General features: G+C 43.6%; 1 protein-coding gene across 3 annotated transcripts; it reads left to right on the top strand.

The window, feature by feature from the left end:
• LOC117154669 (uncharacterized) lies at nucleotides 1-23445 on the top strand. 3 transcript variants are annotated; one of them, XM_076622935.1, is made up of 9 exons: nucleotides 1-287; nucleotides 824-1027; nucleotides 3095-3551; nucleotides 8108-8320; nucleotides 8474-8612; nucleotides 17409-17535; nucleotides 19408-19456; nucleotides 19613-19792; nucleotides 20023-23445. In XM_076622935.1, the coding sequence occupies exons 3-9, from the start codon at nucleotides 3253-3255 to the stop codon at nucleotides 22589-22591; spliced, it is 3576 nt and encodes a 1191-aa protein (XP_076479050.1). In that variant the 5' UTR covers nucleotides 1-287; nucleotides 824-1027; nucleotides 3095-3252; the 3' UTR covers nucleotides 22592-23445. The 3 variants fall into 3 exon arrangements, with proteins under 3 accessions (XP_076479050.1, XP_076479051.1, XP_033185737.2); XM_076622936.1 differs by lacking the exon at nucleotides 824-1027; XM_033329846.2 differs by lacking the exons at nucleotides 1-287; nucleotides 824-1027 and adding an exon at nucleotides 1942-2457.
• The last annotated feature ends 3 nt before the right edge of the window (nucleotides 23446-23448 follow it).

Below are 23448 nucleotides of genomic sequence, written 5' to 3' on the forward strand. Positions count from 1 at the left end.
CTCAGCTAGATAACAAATACTGTCGCGAATACGACGTTCCACGTATTCGTGATTCGCGCGTGTCACACCGCGTAATCGGCCGGGGCGAAACACGATGGAAAATCGACCGAGTACGGACAAAACTCGTTGAATCAGAGAACAAAGCGAGAAGAGAGAGGTCTGTGGCGGCTCGGCCAAAACGAAACCTTAAAACGGCGAAGGACGGACGAATATTTCAGTAGACGAACTTAGAACGACGTGCACGAGTTTCTCACCAGACTGATCTTTCGCTTCGTGTTCCAAAAATGGTAAATAACAGAATTTTTCTAACTAATATCGGATGTGAGAGAACGACACGTAAAAGGACAATACAACAAAGAAACGCTGTCGCGTATAGTTCTACGTATTAAGATTTTCTAAGATATCGTTTCCGCAATATAAAGTGAAAATTCTATCCAACCTTCTGCAACGCCATCATCGATTGTACGTTAAACAGCGTCTTCCTCGGAAACAGAAACGTTCGAAAGATGCGAAATATTTTTGCAAATCGAACCTTCTACCTTTTTCGTATCGATGCAGGACGTTACGTTCGTCCACCTTTCATCGTTTCAATGTTACAGTTACGAGAAACACCTCGTAAACGTTTAATTGTCTCGTAACAAACGAGTAAAATCTCTATATAGATTCCTCGGACCTTCTTGAACGGCTCGTTAATCGATTTCTCCTTAGAGAAGACTCGATCAGGAAAGACCTTTGCGTATCCTTTCGGTGTGGGATCGAGCATCCTTGTCGTTATTGCAGTCGATCCATAACAGCGAACGCGGAATCTTTATCTGCCATATAGGTGAAAGAAGTTCCGACGAGGAAGTCCCGTTTCGAACGATTAAAAAGATCTTAGTGAAATTTACGGTTCGAAAAGTGGAGACAATGCTCGACGCTGTAGGAAATATGACGAAGCACGCGCAACTCGGCGTACTCCGCTGGAATCGAGATCGACACCTCGACTCGTTTCCAAGAAGCGATGTAATCGGGCATGGAAATCTCGAAGGTAAGACCCCCACGCGTTCATTAACATATTAACGCTTTTACAATTGTGCTCGTATCTCGTTTCACTATCGTGGCTCGAGCTCTCCATCTAAACAGACGGATGTTTCTCCGACAGTCGTCATTCGCCAAACGATTCAGTCGATCCATCGACATTATGTTCTTCGTAGTCGTCTGCTGCGTACAGGTGTTTGATTAAGAAGGAAACAAGTCGAGGAATTTTCTAGAAAAAGTATACACGGAAACGTATCGAATCTTGTTCACTACGGTACAATAGAAATGTAAAAAGACTTCAATTCAAATTTCGTTATGATCGATTTCGACAGAATTCGTTTTACATAGCAAGAATTACGCTGTACGTTAGAAAATATAGAATCTATGATCTTTAAGGCAGCGAAATTCCAAATAAACATTGAATTGTCTTCATTCGGTGCTTTTGCGTCCTTTCCGGCTTCACTTCGCAGAAACTCGGCGTTACTCGCAACTAGATGGGTAGATCGTTGGAAAAGAGAGAGTAAAAAGCACGAAAAGACAAGGGAGGAGACAAGAGAGGATCCAGAGAGCAAGTAGAATCGCATCGTAGCTACACGACAGTAGCCTGGATACGCGGGAACAGGACCTAGGAAGGAAGCGACTCGGATCGCCGCGAGTTTTTCTCCTTCCCTGAGAGCGCAACTTATGCACATGCATAATGCACCGGCTGGTGGACATCTACGATCGCGTGCCTCTGCTGGATACCACCTACGTCAGAGACGCTGGTATACACCAGCGGCGTTGCGGCGTAAACAGCACTAAAAGGAGCAGCAACAGCAACGACGACGCTCGTGTCCACTCCAGCAAGCAAGTAGGAGTGGGACACGAGAGTGGAGAGTTCGAAGACTTGCAGAGGAAAAAGAAAGAGAGAGAAAGAGGGGGGGAGAGAGAGAGAGAGGGAGTGAGAAGCTGAAGAGGTCGAAGAGGCGGGAGGCTGGAGACGATCGACCAAGGAGGACGGTTCGAAAGAAAGAGGGAACGAGAGAAACGGTAGTCTATGGTCCAGCGACTTCGTAGCAAGAAAGAAAAGAGAAGCGAGCTGAAACGAAGTCGAAGCTTGTGGTCTCTCGCCAACTCGTGGCCAGTTTCAGACGCGGCGCTCGACCGTCAAGCTCGCGATCTCTCGAACGGACGACGATCCCTGTCGCTCGCCTCGAGATGCGAACATCGTCGCAGACATCTTTCGTCGAGCCCATCGAATCGAACTTCGATGCTTCTGCCAGCTCGGTGAACTTTTGACTCGTTGCTCGTGGCTCGTCCCTCCATTTGGAGAGTTGCGACCGCGTTTCGCGAGTTCCCAATCGTTGCTCGTTCAAAGTGAAATCGAAAGTAACTTCGCTAAACTTGGACCGTTTGCTTGGAACGGAGGTCGTGTATTGGTGTACGGGAAATCGAGCACAGGTACTCGTCGAATTGCGTTGGGCTACTACGGTTACAGTGGACGCGTGTTCCGACGAACATGCCACAGCGATCGAATATGCACTGGGTTGTTGGAAAAGTTTCATTCTATTACAAATTTTTGATAGAAATAACGAATAAAGATAGCGAAGAAAATTAATTAAGGAGAAACAGCGGGAATTCGTTGGTAGAACGAGTCTCCATTCTCGATGAGACAGTGCCTAGTATAACGGATGATCGGTTGTTTAAATATTTTTCTCGTCTCTGCGCTAGAAACTTCGTTGTTTCTGTGTCCATTCTCAGAATCGTTTCAAACTTTACCAACGTAATCGCGACGGTGATGCCTCATCACGGTGCTAACGAAATTTCAAAATACTTCATATAACGCACGTAATACATTCAACGGTATTCACAACGTGTTTCTACGAGCATCACTTTCGCGAGCAACAGTAGATCTTTATGAATACGTACACGCATTTCGATCTTCAGATTTATCAGAACGCTTATCCATTGAAACCATAGCCTTAACACACGCAACGAATACGTCGATAGTTAAATGTTCAAAATACAAGAGACGACTTTTTGGTGAATTTCGTTCAACGTGGAACATCGTTTCTAACGAATCCGATTTGTGTTCCAGCGCTCGATGCCCTGGGACTTGGTCGCGCGTAGTGATCGACCAAACCGCATCTGTTGAAACGAACTGCCCTCCTCGAGCGGGCTCTATCGTTATGCTCGATCGCGTTCGTTGAACAAGTTTTCGAGGCAACGAAGGGAGGAGAATCTTGCGTGGATAACATGATTTATCAGCCGAATCATCATCAGTCACCGACAATGTCGTCCGCGAGGAAGACATCGCCACGACCGCAGCGTCGAAGCTTGCAAGCATCGTCGGCAAAGTGTGCGAACGCGAAAGCGAAACGCGGAGGCGATAGGACTGGCAACGAGGAGAGATGCAGAGGAAGGTGCAGGGTGCAGTGGAGCGAGAAACACGTGAAGGAGGGGTTGGTTCTCGTGCAAGAGGCGCAGCTTGCCAGAGTCGTCAAGACGGGGCCTATCACGGAGCATTACGAGATCGACCCGAAGCCGTTCGCGAAGTAAGACGTTCCACATTCGCGCGATTTTAATTATATTCACGTGTGTATACTATCAGTCATATGGATATTAGGACACTTATACGTTGCACTTGTCGCAGAGTTTCGACAAATTTTATTCTATTTAGTGCTTTACGTTCGAAAGCATATGCTGTGAGAATGGAATGATAGATTTGGGCAAATTGATATTTTTACGAATAGAACTGGATAAATGTTTCGATCTCAAATTATTATATGCAGGGCATTTTATCGGTGTATTTTGTGGATTTTTGATACCTTTAAATTTCTGACACTTTAAAATAAATGCAGAAACAATAGTCGTAAATTCGCTGTTTAATCGTTGTCGTTCAATCTCTGTGCTATATGTACATCGGCGAATCCTAATACGTACGACTGGTATATCTAACGCATGACTTGGAAATCAGTGCGCAAACACGTTCATCAAAAACTAATATCAAATTGACAGTAGAAGTGACAGAACGCTATTCCGTAACATACAACGTTTAATAGTTCAATTGAAAGCGTCACGTTATAAATCCATTGACGGTCGATCGAGAAATTTTCTATACGTCCACCAATGAATCGTTGTTGTTCGTGTTGACATGCACTCGTTCGATAGTGGTACTCGAGGCTCTCAGCGATAATAGCTTCGCTTCAATGAAACTCAATCCAGATGCGGTCGTTGTAAAAATGAAATCGCGTCGGTCGTTGGAATCGCTCGGCTCGTAACTTTCCACCGCGATCGACGCACACCGATCGTTAATTCCGCTGAACTTTACTTCGTCTCATATTTATCGAGTATGTTAATACAAACTTAAACAAGCGGTGTAACCTACTGTCAGTGTGCGTCGATAATCCATTGGTAACGGTTGCAATTGCCGACCGTGACTTTGCATCTTTAACGAAGCGGACTCGATCGATGGCTGCCGCAAAATCGTTTCGCGATACCGACTCCGTTAATACTTTGCATCTGCAAAACTTACTCGCCTCGAATTAGCAAGTTTCAAAGGGTGGCTCTTTTTTTGAGTCGCGACCGGCTCGTTAACGAGCGCTGTCGCTAACCAAAAACGGGGCCGAGACGCGAAAGGCAAACGAACGTTTCGCGCAAAAAGAAGGAACGCACTGGACGCCACGCGAAACGACGACTATATTACGTTAGGTCATCTCGAAAGTTTCCGGCAGTCTCGAACCGTTCGATTTAAAATGATTCTACTCCTGCGGAAGTGGATTCTTTTGAAAAATATTTTCCATATCGTAAATTGATTACACGTTTTTCCAGAGCATTAATTTCGCGAATGTAATCTTTTCGCGACTGAATGTTTCTTGGGTTGTATGAAAAAAAAAATCATATTTATTTAGAATAGAATTTTCGATGATAGAAATACGATTTTTTCTAATATTAAATGTATACTTAATCTATTTAGTATTGACTGAGCGATTTTAATATATCGCAGTGTAATTAGGCTATCGATTGAACGGAAAAATTAAACATCAATTGGAATTATTTTAAGACTCGCTTGTTACTCTTTCGCGTGACTAAATATGGTCTTTAAAGTATACTGAATAAAAAAAAATCAGCTAGTCACTATTTTAAACAAAGGAAGTGTGAGATACAATCTGTCCAACCATATTTGTATAGTACATACTTGAAATATTTATACGTTAAAATCAGATACAGCAAAAACGGCGGAAACTTTCAGGATGACTTAATAATTCAGCGAACTCGAGGACTCGACATCTCAACATGTCGACTGAGCGATAATTATAATACACCTTAAAACTTGCAGGATACGATTCTACTACGACCATTCTACGATGACGTCTCGTCGTATCGAGTTCCCTAACATCGCCAATGCTTTCATATTGGATCATCAGCGATGCTCCGATCCATTTTTTTCTCCAATCGAATTTTCAAGTCGAATTTTTCTCCAATTATCAAATCGTTCATTTTCAATCTCTGCTTATCTTTGATCGTCGAATTTTCCTAGGATTACCGACGATTCGATCCTTGATCCTTCGATCGTCAAATTTTCCCGCTATCTTTTGCAAAGTTTCCATCTTCGATCGCAAGATTTTCCCAAGACTATCGACTCGTCGATCTTTCGATCGTCGAATCACCTGAAGACTATCGGAATCTTTGATAGTCGAATATTTTCCTAAGATCAGCGAAGGCCCGATCTTTAATCATCGCCGACGCTTTTGATCGTCCCGATTGTCGGAACAAACGCACAGAATCGGCCGTATATAGCTTCGATCTCCCCGTATCCGTCCGATCTCGGTGATTCAGTGCGCGTGATTTCGATTCGGTATCGCGAGCAAACGACGGTCCAAGAGCAGCCGAGCACACCTGGTAATTACTTTTAGAAACGGGCCTTGAATCCACGGCAAACGGGGCGCAAAAATTGCCACGGTACCGAGGGTGAGGGGCCTGGAAAATCGAGGCTCGTCAGTCCGGTGTAGGCCAGTGCGTTCAAATTGGAAACGATTAAAGTTAATTGCACCCACTATCAGATGCTCGTTACGACTGTCGCGCTTATCTGCTCCGGCTAAAGGACGTCGGTGAAATTGCGGTGTAAAAGGGGAAGGGGTATTCGCCGATTGCCGCACAAGGGCGTCTACTTTCTCCATGGAAATTTACGGGCTGCGAACACTTCCGGGATGCATACTCTCGGAGAAAACATTAGCCGGGGATCTGCCGGAAAGCTAAGCCGAGATACGCTAAGTTTAAGAGCATCTGCTCCAATATAATACGAGGTGATACTGAAAAGAAATCGGAAAAGTTGTCGCAAAAGTTTTATTAACGAACCAATTCAGTTTTGGCTTTGGTTCTATTCGGAGTAGTTCACCGCTGCATTGATATGCCGATCCCAACAGTTCTGTCACGTCTCGAATGATTTTTGGAAATTATTTTTTGCCACTTCTTCCGTATTTTATCGCACACTGTCGAAACGTTGTCGCTGAAGCTTCGATTTCATTTTAGGGGAAAGGGGGAAGTCCCGAGGGGCTAAATCTGGAGAACACGGAGGATACGGAATGACCGTCGTGTCGTTATCCGTTAAACATTTTCGTGTTTCGTAAGACCGCAATCGCGGAAAAACAAAAACTGGCTGCTGCGTGACGGCAACGCTCCTGCGCACACGGCTTACGCAACACGAAAATTTTTAACGAGCAGCAACACGATGGTCATTCCGCATTCCGGTATTAGCGCAGGAACAGACCGCTTCGAAAGGAACCGAAGCCAAAATTGGGCCGTTATTTCGTTAATAAAACTTTTATGAAACCAGTCCAGTCTCTTTTTGATAGCATCTCGTACTCCACAGACTATAAATATTTGAATACTCCGTGACGTTAACTTAAATCGAATGCTTTTCGCTCTTTTTATTTTTTAATCGTTTTATTCTAAATTTGTTAAGTTACTCGCACCGTATGTGCTGTATAATGCGAGATATTAAATAAAATAAGCTTTTGTTAAAGTTCTGCGATAATGGTAGAGAATATGTGTGTCTACCAATAGAACCCAATATTTATGGATGGCAGTGTAGAATATTTGTTTGTTGTACTCGCGATAGAGGCAAACGAAGAGCTACGAATAAACTGGAAGATTAACCCTTTGATCTCGAGTGTCCCCTCTGAGGGGACCGTCGTTAAACTAGCAAACAACTCGGATGCTCCCTCTAATGGGACACAAAGAGATTACTGGTGATTATTTAGCACTAAATTAACGCAAATCACGAATTTTTAAAAAATATATGTTTCCTCGAAATTCTCGTCGTCGCATTGTACGAAAAAATAAATTAGGAAATGAAAAATATGCCGAGGGCAGAGGGTTAGAAAATAATAACACAAACGAGGGATGCGTTGCAAGCGTTCCGGCCGCAGTTCGCGTCTCGAACTTTCGAGAACGCTGCCACAGCGCGTGAGTTTCGAACCACGAAGACGGTCGCCTGTAACGCGCCGTGGGACGTTTGCGCAATAAAGTTCGCCGTGTTAAGATACCGGAGGCAGAGACGCGTAAAAGCGGTCGGTTCGCAGCGTCGATTTACACGCGTCGCGGGCGCAGCCTTGCGAGGCGCCGCGGCGTCGACCTTGTCGAACAGAGACGCTCGGAATTGTTCGAGACGATCGTAAAAATCTCACTGACGGCCAACGAAATTTCGAAGTTGCTTTCGTCTTTTCTCTTACGAGTCTCGTGTGCTTTAGCGATAAGATTCGTCTCTTGTTCTCGCTCGCTGGTTGCAGTGGAACCATATTTAGCAGAACGGATCCGGAGAGAAAACAATTAATCGAGTAATCTTGATAATAGACATTCGCTAGCTATTTCTTCTTCTTATGATTAATTTAATTCATTTCGTTCGTTTATTTACGGGTAATAATCCTTTGATATCGAATGCAAACACAAGGAAATAAAGGGAATAAAATTACATACAGCAAGTACTTGAAATTAATTGCATAATTACTCGTGGAATGACCATAATTCCTATCACCTTGCCAATAATATTATAACACTAGTTCAATTTTGCAATAAAATGGTCGATAACCGATTCGATGTTGTTTCACAGCGGACAATGGGCGAAAGTTTATCGATGCAGATCTCGGGCGACCGGTATCCTCTACGCTGCAAAGTACTCATCGAGAAACCGATTCAACGCGGATTGCAGCGCCGAGCTGAGACACGAGATCGCTTTGCTGTCGCTCTGCTCGCAATCGCATCGCGTCATTCGACTTCACGATGTCTACGAAACGCCCAAAGAAATTATCCTCGTAATGGAATAGTGAGTATCTTTCTAGGGAACGTATAAAGGTTACAGGAGAAGAACACGATGAGTGGAACTTCTTGTATCGTTTTAAGATTCCCAACAACTATAGAAGCATAAATAGTTGGCTATTTATAACAGTCGAAATTCATCGAACTTTGAACTTTCCAGCGCCCCTGGTGGCGATCTACAGACGCTCATCGACGGCGATTTGGTGCCCCTCGAAGGTGACGTGGTACACTTTGTGAGGCAGCTAGTAGAAGGACTCGCCTACCTCCACCAGAGAAATATCGCCCATTTGGACATCAAGGTAAGTTCGACCCATAAAAGGTCGAAGCGAACTTGTCACGCTTCTCGTATATCCGGATCCCGGAATCGACTTCGCTCGGCGTCGCGTCACCCAATAGTTCCGACGATTTCCTCTTCTCAAAGCCGAAACCGTACTCGAGTTTTCTCAAAGTTCAGCGTGAGCGTAGCATCGCGGAAGAATTCATAGAATTCGACCGTCGCTCCGCGATCTTGCAAAGTGGAAACACTGCCCGGAATAAAAGCATTCCGAGAACTAGAGACAAGTTTAGAATGTCGGTACGGTGGATGAATCACGATTTATTTATATAATAGTAACGAACGTGGTATTAAAAATTAATTCTATACAAGGTTGCTCGACATCTAACAAACAGACTTTGTCAGTACGGTAGGATTACGTAGGTACGGAAACGTTTATTAGTGTACATAAATCGTGTAACAAAGTTATAGAAAATATCGAATAACGCAACATAGTGCACATTTACTATACCTAAACCTAAATAAATATGTAGGTTTAACTGATTGTTTGATCGTTTGAGAGTTTGATCATGCCGCAGTCACGATACCTGATCATTTACGCTATCATATTCTTCGTGCTAAAATTTCGAACAAAATAATGTTATAATAAAGTTTGAAGCTGGTACGGAACTCCGGTTAAAAAGGACTCTTTTATATTACCTGATAAATTCCTTTCATGTCGGGGAATAATTAAAATAATCTCAACATCGTCTTAAACTTGCAGCAGATTTACATTAATAAAACGTTTCATTGAAATTTTGTACTGGTTCAGAGATTTCAAGATATTCGAACTTACGTTGCCTCGATTCAGCGATTAACTCGGCTGATCCGAAGCTTACGATGGATAGTTTGAAAGAATATTTCTACAGACAAGTAACTAAGAATCGAATAAATAAATCAGTCCCGACCTACACTACTTAACTCGAACGAGCCTTTAAGATCAGCAACAGAACACTTTTAATTAACAGAAAACCCATTTAACCATCGACGACGCGTTTCTATTCGCGAAGCTAGTAGAAAGGCAGCTTCTTAATTGCGGTCGATCGCGTTCCGATGGAAGCAAGCCGATTCCGCTATAAACGGCCGGTAAACAAATTGGAATTGCCTTTTACGTGGTATCCGGACAAAGGAGAGATACACGGAGCGCGCGACTCGGCCGCACTCGGGCCCTCATGGAGCGTCGAGACGCGCTGAAAAAAGTCACTGGAACTTGCACACGGCTTGGAAACGAAAGCCCAATGCGGCCCTGTGTTCCAGCTCGTTGCCGGCCAATTTATTGCGTCCTTTCGATACTCGGGCGCCTTTTATTTCAGCAATCGCGGAAACGTAAACGCCTTTTAGGCGGCGAGCTCCTCAGGGGAAAAAAGACTTTGCGCGAGAACGCGCCGCGTGTCGTCGAATAAAGCCTGTGTCCTGTATTTTCAGCTTGTCGCTCGAACCACACCGAGGCGATCGTCTCTCTTAACGGGCAATAACAGCCAGTCTGGCGAACTCCGCTTCCTCGATTTTTACGCGAACCTACAACGCTCGTAAAATATCGCGCCGACGTAATTAAGAGTTGCATGTGGCATTCGCGAAAACTCGTCGGTTCGCGTTTCGGTACAAACTGCTCTCGAGTTTTTACGGCTCCCTTACGACCCGTAACTAGCGATGAGATACCGATCACTGTTAACGATGTCCGATCGATTCGATATCGAAGCACTCGATGCGAAGTAACGAAATTTTTGGTACTTGGTACCGATTATTAAGGATATTGGCTTTTCTTCGATTGACGCTAAATCGATACCGTACTCGATACATCACGATATTCGCTTTACTTTATACTATACTTTAGCAGCGTACAGAATGATATTCGACGTCGACAAGGGATAGGACGTTTAACATTAAACAGAGTCTCTCTCTCTGTTAAGGTGGGATTTCGTATAAGTGGCAGACTCGAGTGTTTGGATACATTAATGTGAAGAAATGTCTGGACACTTTCAAATTGCAGTAGGATCTCGTATAATGTGGTGGTCGTATAATACGATTGCAGAATATCTTTAAAAGATTCTATATACGGGTATGTGACGCGCCAGAGCATATTATTGCTTTAAACATACAAGAGCAGTATTTGTAATTCATTTGCTGCGCTTGCCTTTTGTGCTTTGTGTATAGACTTGATGTATGCGTTTCTTGAATTGACTCGAAAATCACAGTCATGCATTTCGACGACGAGGACGACTTTACGTATTGTGCCAGCTATTTTTGGGCAAAATTGGTTCTGTTCATTTTTAGAAAATAATCTATTGCTAGTTTCTATGTCGCGGGTAATTACAATATATGCGGTTGCTACTGTAACGTTTGATGAATTGGACAAGTTTCTATGTAAGTTTCATTTCTGTAGTCGCATCAACGACCGCAGTCTATTTATAAGAATAAAAGCGACTGCAACGAGTGTTTGGGCGGAAGAAGAGGAATTTCAGAGTTACGGTAAAGCACGACTCGATTTCACGGGGTCACCCGAGTCTCTTCTTCTTCGCCACGGATAAAAAAAGACTCTTTCTTGTTATCCTCGCGAGAAATTCGCGAAAGGTCGACGAGCCTTTGCCACGGAACAACATCCTCGACCAAGGCGCCTGCCCGCGCGTTTTACGTGCGCCGCGAGTGGATGCGAGCGCGTGCCGACTTTTATCGACAACGTAAATCTCGTTGAGAATCCTTTATCAAGGATCTGCAAACTTATTTACATTTATTCAGCTATCCGAGCCGAATTCACGACCTGTATTGATATACGCTTTGTGTTACGCTACAAGTACATAAATTCGCTCACGAAAGTATTTGAACATTCATAGAAAATCTCTATGAATATATTATACATGCAAAAACACCTTGCATTGGCTCCCTAATGAAACAAAACTATAATCGGCATATTGTTAGAGTTTGAATCACTAAATCTCAAAATGTACGTGGAAATTACAAGATGTTCAAGATCTCGAACAGTCAATTATTCGCTGTATTAATAGGCCACAATATCTAACGAGACCATCTTTGGCGTTCGTTGCATGTTTAAGACCAATATTTATTCTGCATATTAATTTTTTACTAAGTATACATTTGCAGTAAATGTCCTACAATTCGTGTATATTATTGAAGTACGTGGTATCTCGCTTCGACTTTATTTTCCTTAAAAGATGAAATTGTTTCAGTTCGTTAAAACTAACGATGAGATTAGACAAAAACGTTGGCATGCGCGTGAAAGTAAGATTAAATTGTTAACACACTGTCCATTCATCGTTCGAGGCACGCAAGAACCGAGACTATATACGACTATGTTAACAGCTCTGTGGAATTAATTGAAAAGGACGTCGGTTACAGCGAACGCGTTAGTCCAAGCAACAGCGAGTCTTCTCCGCGAGTCTATTCCTCGCCAGTCTATTTTGGCAATTGGTTACGATCTTCACACTCTTGAGTTTAATCCGCCGTGAAAGAAACGCGGCAATGAACAACCTTGGCCAGTGCAAATTCTCGAGCGCGTTGGAGATCGCGCGCTATCCCCGATCGCTGATCCACGGTTCACGATTCGCGGGCTGCTACGAACCGAGAGGATCGTTGCGTGCGTCGTGTACGATACTCGCATTATTCCAACGCTCCATAAATGTTCGACCGCCGTATTTGGATATATGTAGTGGGGCGCGTATCAAAGGGAGAGGACAGGCGAGGGACGTGCGATGCATTGCCGTGTTGGCGACCGTACGTGCAAACCAGCTGCGCCTCTTTGTATCCACTGCCGAATCGATGCAATTACATTGTCTCCCGGTGCAAACTGCACCCCAGGCGATACGCTGTCTCGCCTCGCCTCGCTATGGTCTTTGAAACCGGCTGTCTGACTGGCGAAAGTCATAATTCCCATTATTTTCTCTTATACAATTCTCAATTTTCATTATAAGCTTTCTACATACAAGTTTAAATCCTTAATTAAATAAAAGACAATGCTACGTGAACGCAACGTTTTGCTCGCAATTCTTTTCGAGGAATTTACTGTACCGAATTCTATTCTTTAACGTTGTCGTTTCGGAAAGGAGTGTTCCAGGGATTCGCTGAATATTTCTTCCGGCGTCGTTTCCTCCATGTTAAAAAATTGATTAGTAGCAGAAAAATCGAGATAGATAGATACCACGAGTAGATGGAAAAATAAACAGAGGAATACAGCGGATGCTGCTGCGTCGCGTCTTGTAGAAAGCGTTCGAACTTCTCCGTTCGATCTCGTCCTTACTTTCACCGATCGAAAACGTTGCCACGGGAAAGGCTTCAGAGTCGACCGACCGATCTATCGAAAATTCAATGTCCAAGCAAGGTTTTCGCCAGTTAAAAACGCAGCTATCGCATCGATACAATTCCCAGGAGGAAAAACAGAACGCGGCGAGACCCCACGCTCTTCGCGGTAGAGCGACCACGCCCAGACTTCGTCGGTGAATCACACCCGGTTCCTATCTCGCTGGACGCTCGATACCTATGTCTGACCGCCATAACTGGAGCAACTGTTGATAACTCGCGAAATTCCCGTGAAAGAGAAAGGAAGGAATCGCGCGTTACGTTAGCGGACAGCTGTAAAGCGACGCGCAGCTCCTCCGCCTCTTGTTTGTTTAGAGAGATAGCCGTCGCCTGTAGAATGACCATATCGTAGGTTAATTTCTAAATGTTTCTCTTTACAATTTCAATATCGCGAATGTGCGCGTTTATGTACTACTAAAGTCACATCGGATAACAAATAACACATATAAAAATCCATGATCTACTCATTCGTGAACTACGTACTATAATTCTGAATTTTCTGGAACATTTATTTTATTATGCGTTCGTAGAAGATTCGTTCGTCAATTTTTCTTCGTGAAAGATTAAAGCATATTTCAAGGCGATTAATACAGCGTTTCGTGGCTTGCTCTCCTGCTCAAGTCAAAGTGACTCGATTAACTGAAAACCGGCGTAAAAATTCGAAAGGATGATTCAAGTTACTTGAATTGATCGAAAGATTATGAGACTTCGCTGTTACGTCTCGATTAGAAGAGGCAAATGGGATGATCGATCCTCGAGAGATACCGCGACGAGAAACGAAGCTCCCACGTTCCCAGCGTGAAGGAACAATCGCATTCTGGTTAACAAGATAGTCGGAGCTCGATGAATCACTATCTCTGTTCGTAGATACGAGGCAGCTAACCTGTTCACCGTAACTGGAGCACCTCTGGGTGTCTCGCGACATTTGCCAGAACAGAGGAGGAGAGGAAACTTAATCAAACGCCTCGGCGACTCGTTTCGACCACGCATAAAAGGGAAACCCTGGATGTTTAATAAGGCCGCTCCGTTTCTATACTAACTCGATTAAAATCGTGCAACGTGGAACAAAATTAACAGTTCACCGTCGTGTAAATACCTTCTTATCGAGGCAAACACATCGAGGAGAGAAGAGATTTTCGACATGTTACACGAGGGTCCGGCCCACGCCGAAAGTTGTTTGGTCAGCGTAGCGAGAGTCGATCTTGTGAGAGATTCGATCGCGTAGGATTCAGCTACGTCCGTTCGAAACGCGTTCGATTCGATTCCTTCGAGACTGCTTGCCCGAAATAAGAGAGAAAGAGAGAGAAAGAGAGAGAAAGAGAGAGAGAAAGAGGTGAACCAGAAACATGTGTATTCGAGAACACGATTAAATTTGTCATGATTGATCTCATTTCTTATAAGTCATGAAGCTTAAACAATATCATCGATCTGTAGAAGACGACTCTCTTTTTATTGCTGTATTTCAATATAGAGGACAAGATAAGCACATTTATGTAAATTTAAGCAGACTGGAATAATCCTTAAGAGTTACAATGTCGTCTGAAATCTTACGGCGCTGTTAGACAATCAATAACATTGTCAATATTTCAAGGCTCTTGACGACGAAAATGCAGCTTGTCGATAAATATCGACGATATTTTATTGACAATGTATATCGATCCTTTTAGTTGAAAACCTTGAAATATCGACAACATATACCGATATTCCGAGCACACCCTGAAACGCGTAATTATTCGTTCATTATTTTTCAATAACTCTTACAAGCAATTTCTGTCAATTTTCACCCGTGTTTGCATAAATTTAAAATTCCGATCGATCAGTCGTTTTCCTGTTAATCTCGATCCAGCAATCTAGAATAGAGATGTACGTAATACGCAGCATACAGCGAAAAATATATCAATGATAATGAAATTTTAAATACTTTCGTTCGACGCACGTAACATATCGATAAAAATTTCCCTGTGTTAAGTAACACTTTCGCGAGCCACCGTATGTCCCTCTTTAAAGTCGTTCGCTGAATTGCGCATCTAGCGGACCGAGGAATTATTTTTACGTCTTTTGTCATTATTTATTAGCCGCGTGCCGGGACTATCGAGAGATACTTTGAATATTCAGATTCGCCCACGCCGTCACATCTTCCAAGGACCTGGACGTTAAAGCCAGGAAGATTCTACGAGAGGAATAAGCGGTGTCCCCGTGCGAGAGAGCCGCTTACGTAACCGGCGTGTATTTCGTAGATCGGAGATCGTTAAGCGGCGATTCGAGAGCGCGGGATCGGGCAACAGGCGTGGGTCTAGCGTAACGATCGCGATTCTAACGTGTGTACTTGTTAGGCTGGGAAATCGCAACGGGTGACGTGTATAAGGAAACGCGAAGAACCGGCCGTTGGGAAATCTAGGCTTCGCGAGACGGCGCTCGATCGAATATAGGTTGCATTCTTATGCGACTCTCGTCGTGCAAATAAAGCGCGTAAGCGTCCTCTCGTTTGAGAAAAATCGCGTTCGCGTTACAGTCGACGGTTACGCAGCAGAGATCGCAGCCTCGATCGCAGCGAGCTTGTTCAACGAGAAACTTAATATTCCATTCTGTTGGCTGTGCGCGCACGAATTTATCGTAACAGCATCTACCGTGTTTATGTAAATGATCGCGATGTACTCCTCGATGAAGCGCGAATCACGAACCACGCTGTTCGTACTAGCGCGCGGCCCTTTTCTCCCATTCTCTCGTCTCAGTTTCCATCCCGGCTTTTCTAACTTTACGTCGACGGCAGGCGTGAACTCTGCTGCGCTCGAGAGGAATGCATTCACGATGGAGCGCCTAACTGATACAATAACCATCCGTGTCGTATACATGTACGTTATTTTTTATTCTCATTGACAATAAGATATGCGGAAAGATAAGCATAAAAGATTTCCTGCAATTGACGCTAATCTGAATAATTTTTTACGTTGTAGATGTTTCCTTATTAGCCTGTAACGAGAAATATTCGTTGATGAATTGCTTGTTCGTGTTGTACAAATGAGATTCTATTGACGTTGAACCATCGTATCTGGTGAACGATACAGTAAATCTAAAACACTCGCAATTTACGTGGAATGATCGCGCTTGTTACGAACGATCTAAAAAAGGTTGTACAAAATTCTTTTCACGCGATAGCCACTCCGAAAGCGTCGTTTAACGACGTGCTCGACGATCCTCGGACAGCTTCGACATTGTGACGGTAGAGAAATACAAGATATCCCGCTGAGCAAGCGACGCGACGCGTAAAAGGAACGACGACATCCGACGCGACGCGATTAACTCGCGTTAGTAGTTGGTGATGTTGTTTAAGGTAGCCTCGTTTGCATGGACCGAAGTCTCCCAAGATCTTTTATCGATCGCGTAGATCATCGAGGATTCGCGAAGCGCACGACGTTGAAGAACGTGAACGGGCATAGCTGATTTTTTTTCCATCGCATCGAGTACGAGATTCACGAAATAAGATAATTGTGAATCACCGTAAAGTGGAATCGATCTACCGGCGCAGTATGGGCAGAATGTTTATCGGAAGATTTTTATACAGGGTGTTTTTCCAGGCAAACTTTGTTAATGTATTCTCCGAGTATGAATAAGAACGAAAATTTATTCAGGGCGAACTGCGAAGAACGATCTACGGGCGAAGATACAAAATATTACAAGAAGTTTTATCGTGAACGTTTTGTCAAAAAATTGTAACAAAATTATAACGATAGTAACAAGATCTTGTGATTGCTGTGCCATAGGATAAGATAGATTTACAATCGATGTAATTGCTAGACTGATGTTGATGCAAATGCATGTTTTTATAGAAGATCGATAGCTAAACTTCGAATATATATAAATTGTAATCGGGGAAATAAATTTTCTATTTAGATTTTTATCTAGATTCCATTTCAGAGATGGAATTTATTATCCTACCAGGTGGGAATTTTGATTTTATATCGGAAGAGCAAGCATCGTTCTCTTCCTATTATTTAACTTGCTATTTAACCACTTAACAAATCTGTTTCTTTCCTATTTTTACCTATAGAATATCCTGACTAGGTTTAGTTACAAAAAGATTGGAAAACGAAATAGACTCAAGAAACTTCTAGAAACGAATATTTAATTACAGATTTCAATTAATATGGAAATTAACTCATCGAAATGACGTAAGACATTTGAATTTTCCCGACGAAGATTACTCGAACAATGCTTGAACCCGTTTTTATAATCGAATTCATCTGAATATTAACGAACTCATTTTTCGTTCATTGCCAGAGTTAAAAATATATATGCTCGGTCGCATATGCGTTGTTTACGCATTACTTACGCTCGAAATTCAATTAAAGCGAAGAAAAAGCGACGACTCGTTCGGGCTGAATTAACGAGTCAATTAACGGCGGCTAATTGGTACCGAAAAAACGAACGAGCTAATAAGAAACGACTCACCGGTCGATGCTTTATGTTTCAGCCGCAAAATTTGGTAATGATGGGCAGCTTTCCGGAATGCGAGGTGAAGCTCTGCGACTTCGAGATCTCGAGAGTGATATTAGAGGGGACGGAGGTCCGAGAAATCCTCGGCACACCGGATTACGTGGGTAAGCAACCGTTTTTCGCCAGACGACTTCATTTTGTAGTTTTATCGCGCGCAATCTCATGGCATGCCAATAAGAACAGCTCGAACGAAAACCAACCGACAAACGAGATGTGATTTCCATCCGAAGGAACGAGCCAGCTGGTTTCGTCAGTTCCTCCGAATTTTCGTTCCCTTGGAAAATATATAGGGTGTTTCAAAAATTTGAAGTACGTCTAAAAGCACGTAATAGAAAGAAAAAAAAATATAAAACAAGCTTATTATTTCTACAGATCCGTCAAATCTCTTATATCAATCACGAGCGTGAGTACTCGTTTGACATTTTGGCGCCTCCTCGATAATCGTTTATAGTCGCGACGACAGATGTATCTTTCAGTAAAAATCGATAACAATTTAATCATCTTTGTTTGTTGCTTGTTTTAAAGAGTTTTACATCGAACCCCGCCTGAAATCTTTGAAACATCCTGTAAATATCTGCGTTATCGCTACACGGATGATGTATCGAGCGCATTATTTTGTAACGCGAGTTTACCGCGATCAAACAGGTAAACAGGTGTGTCGGCACTTTGCTCGAGTTGCCAGTTAATTGCCAGCAATTAATAATCTTGCCGCGTTAATCGACGATCTTTGGTCCGAGCGAGATCGCGGACATAATCGATATTAACTGACACGTTAAGTTTCCTTGCGCGATCGCGTTGTCCAACTTGTCATCGTTGATGATTCTTGCCTCTTGAATCAATGATTCTTGCCTCTTGAATCAGTGATTCTTGCCTCGCGATTAGCAAATACGTGGCACGTTCTTCTGCTCACTTTTATTCTCAATGTCTAAAAACTCGTCACCGCGTTGCCCATCGACATTGGGATTTCCAGGCGAAAGCAAAGGGGAACAGTCATCGAAATTCTATTAAATCGAGTTTCGTCGCATGGATCGTTGCCAACTATTAAAATGCGCACGCATTCTTCGTGCGGCCGTTAATTTCGAGTCGGACGAACGATGACTCGTTCTCTTTGTTCAGGACGCGTTTCGCTCGAATAGAATGATATGCCGCGTAACAGCAGAACGGCATATAAAGCTTATTCAATGAAAAGAGCTCGGTCGTAGGCCGCATAGTTAACGATATAATTGACGCGCGCCATTATCCTCGTTGATCGTATCGATTCGTCGAATAACAGAGCTAGCGCGTATCGTTGAATATCTTAATCGCGCTTAACACTCGAAATGAAGGAGCACAGTCATCGTGATCGTGTCCCGATGCTCTTTATTCGGTTTATTCGCAAGAAAACTCGTCGTACTCGATCACCTCGCGAATTTTATTAACCTTTCATGCCTCGGTAACTTATCCGCTAATAATTAAACTACGGACGTTCACGCGTGTTAAATATGTAAAAAGCATTTGACATTTATGCACACGGAGTATCGGACTAGCGACTAACTATACACGATGGGAGAAAGAGATTATTTTATTTTTATCTTTGTCGGCCTACTTAACGCCAAGGTAAAAATTGTAATGGGATCTTTAGCGAGGATCGATGAATGGAGAAGTTATAATAGGAATACCGTCCAACTATAAAGAAAGACAGAACAATTACAAGGAAGCGAAGAATCTCGACTTTCTACTCGTGTAACGAATTTCGATCTCGTAATTCGATATTTTTAACGGCGAAGCACGACAGGATTTGTATACCGTGTACGTCACTGTCGTTTAAAGAGTAAATTAAAATTCAATTATTCCTTCGACCACCGACACCCACGAGGTTCGATCAGTTTTCGTTTGCGAATAAAAATATGACGTTCCTAGATGATATCACGAATTCGAACGAGGCCATTCAACCAAATAACATTCGCTTAACGTTCCACGATTTCTCTCAATTTCAGCTCCTGAGATTCTGCACTACGAGCCGATCACGTTAGCCGCCGATATGTGGTACGTAAACGATAGAGAACACGGTCGAGAAATTTTCTGAAAAAAAACGACCTACAGACGAATCCATGAAAAATAGTAATCTTGGTCTTTTTTCCCAGAAAGTTTCCCAATTATGTAATTCTCCGATCATATACGAATAACGTTATTCGATTGAAGGTCCGTGGGTGTGACGACTTACGTTCTTTTAACCGGATTTTCTCCATTCGGCGGTGAAACCGATCAAGAAACGTTTCAAAACATCTCTCTAGGCGAAGTAGATTTTCCCGAGGAATTGTTCGGCGACATCTCGGCGCAGGCGAAAGATTTCGTCGCGAAGCTTTTGGTGCTGGACCCGAGGTGAGTTACGAAACGTAAAAGCAATGGAAAAGATGGCTAAGAGGGCAATACAAGGGCGAGAAACGTCGTTCTGATCCAATTATTAAATTTCTGATCAAATATTTAAAGTCACCCTGTTTATTGAAATATTAACAATTATTCAATTATCAACAGTACTTATTGTTAGTTGCGTTCCTACTCGAGAAAGAAATACGTAGATATTAAGATAAAACCACTGTCTTATATTTTAGCGCACGAATGACCGCGAAACAATGCCTGCGTCACGATTGGCTACGCGGCGCGCCTACGCAGGCGTCGCCACATCTCCGAAGATACCTGTCGAAGTCGAGAGAAGTGCTTCTGGAGCGAGTTGTCAGTCGCGAGAATCTGCGAAGAGCGGCGCTTTTGAGCCAGGCGAGCAGTCAGGCGAATCTATCGAGCGATGTTCAGGACTCGAATCATTCCGATCAGAGCTTGCAAGACTGTTTGCTAAGTCAAAGCGAGATGTGCCTGAGTCACCGTCTCACGGGAAGCCGATCTAGTCTCGAGGGTAGCGAAGATTTCCCAAGTCCAGCCGATTCTCGAACGAGTCTCAACTCTTCCAGAACGAATCTTAGTTGCACCAGCCAGAGTTGCTTGCTGAACAAAGAACAGACCCAGGGTTTGCTCAGTCGAGCGCAAAGTCGGTCACAGGCGAACTTAAATCACGGTCTTAGTCGAGGACTTTTGTCCAGAATACGAAGCCTAAATCGAATCCAGTCACAGGCCTGTTTGCTCAATGAAAACTCTTCCGCAACCTCGGCTTCTTTACAACCGCGAATGACGATAAATCCTGTGATGAACAAGTCACGGGAGAAACTGTACGGGCTGAGATCGTTGTCCAAGTCTCAAGGAGTTTTGGACATCTACAGAAGCCTCGAGTGTCTCAGACGGAGAAGGAAGAGCTACCAACGAGCCAAAACAGAGGATGTGGTACCCATCTTCAAACGATTAGGTGCTGAAATCGATACGTCCAACGTATCGGACACGTCGATCGAAACCACGTGCGACACCGGAGAACACCGATCCTACGATGATGTTTCCAGTTTAACGGAGACGAAAAAACATTTGGATGGAGAGAGCAAAGAATGTTCGCGGAAGACCGCGACAGAGTCGGAAGTCACGCAGCAAGTTAACAATCGATCGAGAAAAACCGAGCTGCAAGAAGAAGTCGCGAAAGATCTGCAAGCATCGAGGGAACAAGCTTTCGAGTCTGAGGAGAATTTCGATTCGTTGAAGTCGATCGAATCGGATACGTTAACCGAAGATTCGGACGAAACACCGGTGAATCGCGATAACGTGTCGAATCTGGTGGCCAGAAAACGACCCTGTCAACGACAACATTCCGACGTTTCGAGTCACTCCAACAATTCCGGCACGTCGGACGACAAAGAGGACCGATCGACCGAGTCCGAAAATGAGGAGCCAAAGTACACCGTGGCGCAGCTCGTATCGGCGTTTAACAAGCACCAGGAAGTCGCCTCGAGGTCGAGTTTGGAAGCGATAATGACCGAGAAAAGAGTGAACGAAGTCACTTTTCCTACCGGCACAAAAGCTTTGAGGTTATTCATTCCGGATATCAACATCAGCGAAAGCAAGATCGTTAGACGGAAAACGAGTTACAAGCCGCGGAAGAATTGGGAGGAGTTGAGGAAGAAAAGCGAGAAAGACGAGGGAATATTGAAGAACTTGGTCGATTCAGGTAACGAGGACGAAAACGAGGATAACGACGTTGCTTGTGATTCTAAAAACGATAGGAAACCGGATAGCAAAACTGTGGAGGATCGAAAGGATAAAGAGCAGGTTGAATCGTCTTCCGAACAGTGGTCGAGTCCATCGTCGATTGGTCTCAACGAAGACTGTATCTTCGAAGAAGCTACGGTTCAAGACAATGTCGATACAACAATAGACGAAAAATACAAGCAATGCGTGAAGGGAGCCAGGTCGATCACGATGGAACCATTGAGCGACAAAACTCAAAGGACGATTGCCAATCCTCGTCAGAAAGAAAGGCTACCAAATTATATTTACCCAGAAGTCGCGTACCATATCAAAGACGATTCTCAGGACTCGACTAGAAAAGCAACTTCTGTATCCGTGAACGGTAAAACGAATTCGAAGGTGCAAAAATTGGATCGAACGAAACCGCTGTATAATACAGAGTGCGCGAACGTGAATTTGAAAGACATCTTGCAACGGGTAGACAGCTTTCAGAATAACCCGAGGGAGAACTTGGAAAATTTGAGAAAAAGGACGTCCATCGCGAAGGTAATCTTGAACGACAATCAAGATAAAAACGAGGGAGAAAATAGATCGAGTACTCGAGCTCGAAGCGAGCCACCTTTGAATTTGAGTGGCAAGGAGGAGGATCATAAGATGAAATTGGTTGTACCGCCGTCTTTCGCGAGATCCTCGTCTTTGTCCAGCGAAAGCAGTTGCCCTACTCCTTCTAGCGTGCACTCGGATGCGAACACTTCTTGGGAAGACGTTCAACGTGGTACAGCGGGATCTAACGCGTCCTTGGAGAAAGAAGATCCCAGCAAAATCCAGAGAAGGCACGAGATTCAGAGAACTTCGAGCGAGGGAAGGAACAAGCAATGCGCAGATGACAAAAGGCTTTGGGGTAGAGTTTGTACGGGTTCTTACAGCAGAGCAATGGAGAAGTTTAGCAAAAACAATGACGCGAACAAGAAACCTATTAACCAGTTAAATGGATCGCAACAAAATGGAAAGATTAGGAGGAAAAGCAGCCCTGCCATGCCCCAATACATCAACCCGTAGAAATACGCTTCCCTTCCACGAAGACTGATTATAGAACTTGGCCTTGCTCGATATTACGGTGACTCAAGCCGGAAGATCGAACAGCTGAACATTTCTTTTCGCGAACTCTTTGACCGAGTTCGTTTGACAGAAACGAGACAATCGATTTAACGATCTTCGAGCCTTGGCAAACCTTGGTGAAACAATACCGTAAGGCTTAACTAAGCAACGTAGCTACGTTGGTCATGTTCGAGTGGACCAAACCGGCGGATAAATAATCTACAAGCGTGTGTCATCAAATAGTCGAACGACAAACCTGTCATTAACATCCCATCTGGGCGTCGTGTGGTCAAACAAGGCGATCGAACGTGATTGATCGTCATAGCCTTATCCTTGACTTAATCTCCATATCGAGCGACCTTCGAGAACTACTTTTTTCGAAGTGCGTAGTATCGATGGACACGTGGGTACCAAGAAAACGAAGCAACTAATTTCGTCTGGAAATATGGTACCGATAAAAACGAGAGGAAAAGAAACATCGATAGTGTCTTGTAGCTTAACTCACGTTGCGAGGAACGTTGCGACAATATACGGCGTGCGAGAAACGCGAATCTTGCGTTCAAAGAAATTGCTCACTCACGAGAGATTATCTTTTTACGATACATCTTTGCCTCTACTAATTCTCTCTGTTGCCCATCGAAGCTTTAGATAGTAACAATCAGGATTCAATTGGTGCGCCGAAAATGATAACTCAATTATATCGTAGTAGCTAGCGTCTTCTTAAAGCCGGTCTAATAGTGTATTTCATTTAGATTCTAAACGATTCGTTCAATTTTGTATCGAAGATATCGCAATAAAGACTCCTTGCCGTTAAATGT

Source organism: Bombus vancouverensis, chromosome 11 (assembly GCF_051014615.1).
Source record: "Bombus vancouverensis nearcticus chromosome 11, iyBomVanc1_principal, whole genome shotgun sequence".
Lineage (NCBI taxonomy): Eukaryota > Metazoa > Arthropoda > Insecta > Hymenoptera > Apidae > Bombus > Bombus vancouverensis.